The sequence below is a fragment of the Pelmatolapia mariae genome, linkage group LG12 (assembly GCF_036321145.2).
Source record: "Pelmatolapia mariae isolate MD_Pm_ZW linkage group LG12, Pm_UMD_F_2, whole genome shotgun sequence".
NCBI classification, from domain to species: Eukaryota; Metazoa; Chordata; class Actinopteri; order Cichliformes; family Cichlidae; genus Pelmatolapia; species Pelmatolapia mariae.
In genome coordinates this window covers 17590140-17598271 of record NC_086237.1, presented here as the reverse complement: position 1 = coordinate 17598271, position 8132 = coordinate 17590140, and the positions used below count along the sequence as shown (strand labels likewise).

General features: G+C 43.3%; 1 protein-coding gene across 2 annotated transcripts in view; it reads left to right on the top strand.

The window, feature by feature from the left end:
• Nucleotides 1–3508: 3508 nt before the first annotated feature.
• Nucleotides 3509–8132, top strand: part of tcf7l1b (transcription factor 7 like 1b) — a 30695-nt gene continuing 26071 nt past the window's right edge. The window contains exons 1-3 of one of the 2 annotated variants that reach the window (XM_063489717.1): nt 3509–4456; nt 4584–4656; nt 4780–4907. In XM_063489717.1, coding sequence (XP_063345787.1) covers nt 4271–4456; nt 4584–4656; nt 4780–4907 — 387 coding nt within the window. In that variant the 5' untranslated portion in view covers nt 3509–4270. The remainder of the gene's footprint in view (nt 4457–4583; nt 4657–4779; nt 4908–8132) is intronic. The other variant, XM_063489718.1, reaches the window with a different exon arrangement.

Sequence of the window (8132 nt, the reverse complement as noted above, 5' to 3'; positions counted from 1 at the left end):
CACCCTTTAGGCAGTAAAAACTGTCATCTAATCATATCCTCACAGTCTTAAATGCCATATACGCCCATACCAGCCTGGAAAGGGGACCTTTCTCTGGATTAAAACGGATATGAGGTTATTTTTGTGAGATCCATGATTGCACGAGGCACTCCCATCTAGACTTAGCGTGATGACTGAGGAGGTGAGCTAATATAGCATAGTGGTGATGCAAAAGAGTTGTGCAAGTTCATCTGCTTTTGGATCCTGCCCTTTGAAAAAAAAAGGAGAAAAAAATCCTGAAATGTTTAGTGTTTTTTTTTTAAATTTTAAATCTGTTGATCCTTCTGCAATGTGCAACTGTTGGTGCATGCTTAATTTTTGCACACTGCGGTTCGAGTGAGTGACACTCGCTGAATGATTTGTAAGCTTTCTCTTCGTGGGTGAAAATGCTCGGCAGCAGATGGGCAGCGGCATGTTTTTACGCAGTGTAAACAAAGCATCTTCTTTGGATTTCGGAATCACAAATATTAAGATACAACATCACATCTATTATAACTGTTCCAGATTCCTGTTGGACAGTTTTCTGTGCTCCAGTTTCAATCTGTAAGAGACACACACACAGACGCGAATGGAGACATTGGGGAGGGTTGAACTGATTAATGGAAGAACATGACTTGGGTACGCTTCAGAGACAATCAAATGAGCCCTAAATCTCCTGAAGTGAGATAGATAGAAGCACTGGTAGCACATTGTGTGATCTGACATGTCCTCCACACACTTTAACTGGTATTATTAAAGAACTTGACAGTGCGGGTTTGGTCTGGCAGGGCATGTTGGACACACTGCCAAAGATCAGATAGAAGACAGGGGAAATGCTTTAGCACCTCTGAAACAGTGTGGGGGGTGCGGTGGTGGTGGTGAAAAAAAAATGTGATAAGGAGATGGGAATTACTGCTGAATTAAGCACCACTTTGATTGGGAACTGATTGACCGATGGTTGGCAAAACATGAAAGGATGACCTTGAATTCTCCAGCGCGAGTATGGATTGGCACACAGCATCTCTCCATCTCTCTCCCGCCTCCCCTGCTTTCCTCTCTCCACTCTCATGTCTGTCAAATACACACACACACACACACACACACACACGCGCACACGAACTACCACAAGTATAAGCCTACTCTGATAGAAGCGCATACATGTGTACACTACTGCTCCCTCTCGGCTTTTTCACACTCTCTTTAGTGAGAGTGGGGAGGGGGGGTTAAAAAAATGAACACACAGTCACGTACGACATGCCAGAGTTGAGAGAGCAACTTCAAAGTAAGGCAGATGCAGGGACAGCACCCTCTGAATAAATTTTCTGGCCACCAGTTGATCTGCCCCCGGGCTAAGATTGTGGCTGTTCACATCTCTCCTGACCCCTCATCAGCTCTCAGTTAAAACCGATCCCGCTCCAACGAGGCAGTCGTACGGAGAAACGGGGATCCGTAGGTTAAAGTCAGAGAGATTAAATCTGCTTTCAGGTGCTGAGGGTGTGAAGAAATTAATTTTTATCAAAGCTGGATTGTTAGAATTTCGCAAAAAAGGAAAAGAACAAAAAGAGAGATAGTGGTGAACAAATCAGCATGAAGGCCTTGGCACTATCACAAAACATATTAAAGATAGCTGAAGTTTATCATCTTGCAAATATACTCGATGCTGTCCACAGACTGACCGAGTTTGCTTTATTATCACCCTTGCTTCAACTATTGTGTGTGTGTGTGTGTGTGTGTGTGTGTGTGTAAGGTTGTCATTATTTAAGAGATACTCCTGTTGGGCAACTGCTTATGCATGTCATTATTATTTTTCTGTGTTGACTTGTTTTAATATTTGATTTCTTTATTAATCATTCATAAGGCTATGGGGCACAAGTGCTGAATTATTGTAATTACACCTGCTGGGACATGCATAGTCTATTGCATCTTTGACACGTAATATCTTTAAGGGGGAGAAATCTGTATTTTTCCTCCACTTTAGGTTTTTTTTTTTTGAGAAGGGGTATAGAAATATGCACACCAGAAACAAAGGGTGTGACTAAAAGGCTGCGAAACAGACTTCGGATAAACAAAATCAGCAACTAACCGGAGCACAATTTGGAAAATTCACTCGTACTTTTTTTCTGCATACTGTAGCCTCCTACATTTTCCACCCCTTAAAAAAAGCAAGGATCTGTAGCCCTGAGGGCAAATACTCACCTGTGTGTGTGTGCAAGTGCACTAGGTGCAGTATGCAACTACAGTATATGTTGCTTTTAACCGAATACACACACACACACACACACACATGACACACACACTGACAAGCACATACTCAAACACTCAGTAGGAATCTGGGGATCTAATGAGGCCCGTGGAGACAACACTGCTGAATTGTCAGTCAGCCCTCAGCTTGCTGACACACAGTCAACAACATCAGTGACTGCTTTTCACAAGCAAGCGAAGAATGTCGAATTGCATCAGAAGTCAGGAAAAGTCTGAGGTCCGCTGGACTTGGAATAAGAAATGCCAAGATAACGTGAGGCATAAAGAAAGAAAAAGCTCCTGAAGAATGAAACCACTTTCCTAAGCGTGTTGCACCTCTGGATAACTTTAGCAACTCTCCATACTTTGCGAGAAAAACAAAACAAACTCAGCTCATTTCATTTGTCGTGGATTTCAAATTCATCCCCGTGTTTAAGATTTATGAGGAGGTTACTTCATACGAATCTTTTAAAAAAAAATGTAACCACTTCCCTTGTTCTTCCAAAGCTTGCAAAACCAGGCTCCAGTCCTGTTCCTCAAATCAACAATGGGGCAATGTGCTTGAGAGAGAGAGAGAGAGAGAGAGAGAGAGGCATGTCACAGGAGGCCTGGATGTTCAGAGCCTTGTTGCCTCACTGTCATGCCTGGTAGCTGTGCCGTAATAGGCCGTGCTTTATCCCGGGTGTTATTGCGCTTTATTGTTTCAGGGCAGCGCAGACGTGCAATTTAAATAGAAGCGTGTAATTACGAGTTTGTCACTAAAAGCTGGCCTGTTATTTCCTCCCTCCCTGATGGAGGCGGCGTGGTCTCTGCTGCTTACCTGAACAATACTGGGAATATCATCTGGTCGCGTCACACGATAGACTGCTGCTGGTGTTTACTTAAACTATTAAAAGGCGATTAGGGTGACGCGCTGTTTCTGCTTTATTCGCATGTTTAAAACAAAGCGAGTCCACCTCGTAATTTGTCTACAATAATAATAATACTAATAATAATACTAATAATACTAATAATAATATATTGGGGTGGTGATGTATTTGTGGTCACGCAGCCCTCCAGTTAAAATGCCCCCCCCCCCCCCCCCCCTCATCACTTCATGGTCTGTATGGAGACTGCGCATTGGTGGCTTTAGGGTTAAGAATAGCTGATGTAGCCTACACGGCGGTGAATGAAGTGTCGGTTTTCAGCGCAAACTCCTCCTCTACGGACGGGCTTGCGCTTTTCTTCCACTTGAACAACCAAGTAGTTTTCAGAGCGCATTCCCCGGCAGCAATGTGGAGGGAAAGGGCGAGCACGTCCAGCTGAACCTTTTATTTTTTTATACTTTTGCACGTCTTTTTTTATTTCTCTTTTTCTAGTTATGAACTTTGTTTACGTTGGGGGCCCACATAACAAATTGTCGGTTCTCGGGGAAAGCAAGCGAGTCCGAAGTGGAGAAAACTGCAGCCCGTGTCGTTGTTGTTTTTTTCCCTTTTTCTTTCCTTATTTTTTTCTTCTTTTTTTAAAAAAAAACTTGAGCAGTTGTTCTCTTACGCATGGATATTAGGAGATGAAATCGGACGTGTTGCTCGTTCTTGAATAACCTCGCTGTCGCGCGTGCTGTAGTTTATATGGTCTCCGGACTCTTGTAGGAGGAAAGAAAGTCCCATTCCTCAGCGGCACAAAAAGTAGAGACACACAGGGACCGTAAGTTGTCCACAACCTGCGAAGGAGACGAAACTTTGCCAAGTTTGCGGCGCATCCGGCCACCGACGCCAAGCTTTCATCGATATTTTCTGTCGCCGTTGCAAACTTTTAATTGTGGATTATTAACTCAAGGCTCGACATGGAGCACAGGATCAAGTTCAGAGGATGAAAAAGGAGTTTTGAAATATGAACATTTTCTTGTAGTTTACTGCTCCAGTGGTTCGCTTGGACTACGCTGATCAGATAAAGAAAGAAAAAAAGAAGAAAAGGTCAATTGTTGCGTTTGTTTTTCGTCCTCCTTGATACTCTCCACTCGTCTGCGAAAATGCCACAGTTAAACGGAGGTGGTGGGGACGATTTGGGGGCCAACGATGAAATGATATCGTTTAAAGACGAAGGGGAGCAGGAGGAAAAGATCTCCGAAAATGTGTCAGCGGAAAGGGATTTGGATGATGTGAAATCCTCCTTAGTGAACGAGTCGGAAAACAACAGCAGCTCATCAGACTCGGAGGTAAGTGCAGAGCACATTTTAAGTGCTCTCCGCGGGGCTCAGCATTAAAAGAAATGGGATTTAATAGCGCTGAAAGTTTCACTAGTTTCCCCCCTCCTCCTCCGTGTGTGTCTAATGTCCGTTGTAGCAAGCAGAGAGGCGCCCCCAAACCAGACCCGACTCAGAAAGTTATGAGAAAACAAGAGACTACTTCAGCGAAGGTAATGATAACAGTAATAATAATAATGATGATAATAATAATAATAAAAAGGAACTCTGGGTCTTTTGCATAGTGCAACTGGTAATTGTTGTGTCTTGCTTAACCATTTTCTTTATCCCTGCAGCACTGAGAAGACAGCAAGATGGTGGCTTTTTTAAGAGTCCACACTATCCTGGCTACCCGTTTCTCATGATCCCAGACCTCACCAATCCATACCTTTCTAATGGTTCGCTGTCTCCCAGTGCAAGAACAGTAAGTGTCCCTGCGGATGTGTTTCCCTCCCCTTGCTTTCTTTTCTTTGTTCCCTCTCACTCTGCAAAAAACTTTGGCCGTGCGTAAAAGTTCCTTGTGCACAACTCAGACGCCATATTCCCTCCGAGTGGCCTCTCAAGGAGTACTAACTACTTCTTTGTTCTTTTTGGGGATATAAAATTCTCCCTGCCACCCACCCCTCGCAAAGGCTCGCATATGAGAACTTCTTATTCAGATGGAAACCTCAGACACGTTGCTCAGTCTTTTTTTAAAATAAGGAGCAACTTTGACAGTCCCTTACAAAAACTGTGCTGCAGTCTTCACACTGGGTCTTCATTATATACTTAATAGTGGCCTCGCCTTACTAAAGCTGATGTTATCTAAAGTGCTGTTATTCCAGGGACTTGTATTTTGCAGTGCAGAGGCTGCTGTTCCTTCTAAAATGCCATTTTAGAATCGCAAGATATTCTCATGTTGTTTTTACTTGCACCACATTTCTTTCTAATGTTGTTAGCTTCAGTGGCATTCCTTTTGATAGGCAGGCTAACTTCTTCTGTTGGCCTGCATATTAAAAGCTACTCTGCAAAAGGGGGGAAAAGGCTCTTGGTCAGGTCATATCCTACAGTAACAACAATGTAATACCTCACTCTGACACACACGGGAGGCATTTCACTGCACTGTGTCCCCTGACAGACGCTGTCCAGAGACTTTAAATGTCCAGATAAGGTTGACAGTCTTAAGCAAGTGTTGCTGATGCAGAGTTTGGAGTGTGTCATTTAACTTGTTGCATTGAGGCATTCCCAGCTTGTGAAGTTGTAAACACTTTATAGTGTTTTAATACTGATTATTGGTTTGGTTGCTGCTTTTTTGTTGTTGTTGTTGTTGCAATTTTTCTTTTTTGCAGTGCTTGGCTTCAAACATGACATTTTCACACAGCAGTGGGTAGCCAGTTAGTAATGATGTGGACTCTTAAGGTCAAACAGGCACACATTTTAGGTAGTTTAATATTTGGAATCGGGAGACTGTTAAATGCAATGTAATTGGTGCTGCACAAACTTCCTTGAAATAATCTCTGCTTGTGAGCTCTGTTTTTCTTGAGATTGTCCATCCCCCAAGCCATGTCACCCCCCCACCCCAAAAAAAGGAAAAAAAAAAACAAGTACTTTCGTTAAGGCCTGGCAGGCATCTGACTGAAAAGACCCAGCCCCCCCTCCCCTCCCCCTTTATCCTTTTCACTGTTCCTTGCCCACTCCCCTTGCCTCCCTGTACCTTCCATTCAATTAGAAAGGCGTTAGTTGACCATTGTTATTCTGAGCAGTCTTGATGGCTTCATTGGAGGTCTCCATTGGGGCTCATTAACTAAATGGCTACTCTCCTCACTCCATGTGATGCACGCTACCTTGTAGTTTGTCTATGTTGTTGGTTTTGGCCACCAGACTTTCCGAGGAGTGACGTCACAACCCAAGAGATAAACGTGCTCGAATAGAAGTGCATTAGAATACTTTTATTCCCCCCAAAGGAAACTGTGGTAGATGTATTTGGTGTAATTAAGAAACAAACCCAACAGCTTTAACTCTGTTATCTCGTCCCTTGCTTTGTTTTGTCATGCGTGTCTGGTATGAATGCCTCTCTCTTCCTGGTATTTTCTCTAGGAAAACAAGAGCTGAAAATTAATACAGCTTATTGCTTGTGGCAAAGTAACAAATAATTACAGGGGATTTTAAATTCTGAGGTATAATCCTCTATATTTGAAGAAAAAAAAAAGAATGGGGTCAATAGGACAAAGTGGGCTGACTGTGTCAATCATCACTGTGGCAGAAAACAAGCAGGCAGACAATAGCTGGCATACTTAGCGGTCGTCTTAAGGTCTCCATATTGTACTGGGCTTTGGACTGGCTTCGTGGCTTAAATGTCGTGAATGTGATTGGGGAAAGGCTCAACATTTTTCTTTTTTTTTCACCTCTCATTGCGAGAGTCCGGTTTATTTACACCTGTGGATCAAGTTTAGCGCAGATGAACTCTGCAGTAAAGTTTATCACGAATCATCATTCTGTGGAATATGCAGATAGGCTAGTGAGATTAAATTTCTTCCTACAGGGTAAATGAATTTGTTTTGTCACCTCTCCCGTCTTGACATAAAAACCATCCCGGTGCCCGCAAATACTTTTATGATGTTGTGCAGCTTGGAACGCCCTGCTGCTGGAACTGCCCCATTTGTTTTATAAGCGCCCAGCAGTATGCGGTTGTACTTGTGCTGCATGAGACGCATTAAAGTTGCGTCTCTCACACAGATCGTGTGATTAGTGCCAGGCAACAAAATCCACCGTTTCCATTTCCTGGTGCAGACTAGGCAGCTTGATACCTTTGAGCGTAATGTAAATGTTTTTTTTGAGTTTTGTATGTATGCGAGACATTCATTTTCACATTTGCATGAAACTATTTATAAGTCCTACTTGTGCTCTCCCAACCAGCTGCTTTTGTGTAGTAATGCTGCATGTGCATTCAGTGCATATAATAGACGTGAGGTGTTGCTCAAGAGTTGTCATGCAGTAATTTTACTCTGCAGTCTTGAAGGTTTTGAGCCCCTAACTTAAAAAAAAAAAAGAATTTGGGATGTGGCAACCCTATCATGAGCAATGAGAGACAGGCCTACATGGGATCAGCACAGAGTTCCCCTGAGGGCCAAGCATAACTGATTTAAAGCCTGCTCTGAGCTGACATTCCGCTGTAATCCACTGAGAGCTGAGGAGGAGGTTTTATGTTTGCAGAGATGTTCCACCAGACCTCTGCCTGCTGTGGGGCGCAGGACCGGAGCATTTTTTTTTACATTTTTGTTTTGTTTTTTTCCCCCTCTTTATCAAAGTTAGCAGCACAAATCCAGCTAAATGTTTGCCAATTCACTGATTTGCATTGTGATCGAAGACTGTCAGATTTAACTTGGCAAAACACGCACTCCGCTCCACGCCACCGCCCCTTGTTGCCTTCATCAGCACTTTTAGATAACTCGGCCACTACATCACCATCATCCTCGCCGACGAGCGAAATGCCTCTTGTGTGTGAGAGGTGGCGAGAGAGTGTGAGCGAGGTTAGCCGCTCAAACATATCTTCATCAAATACACGGTGGGACACTCGAACTCCCGAGCATGATTGTTGAATAGAAAATGGTTTGAGATCGAGATATGAATGGAGAGCTTGTATAAGTCTGGACATGTCAGTGGCTACGAT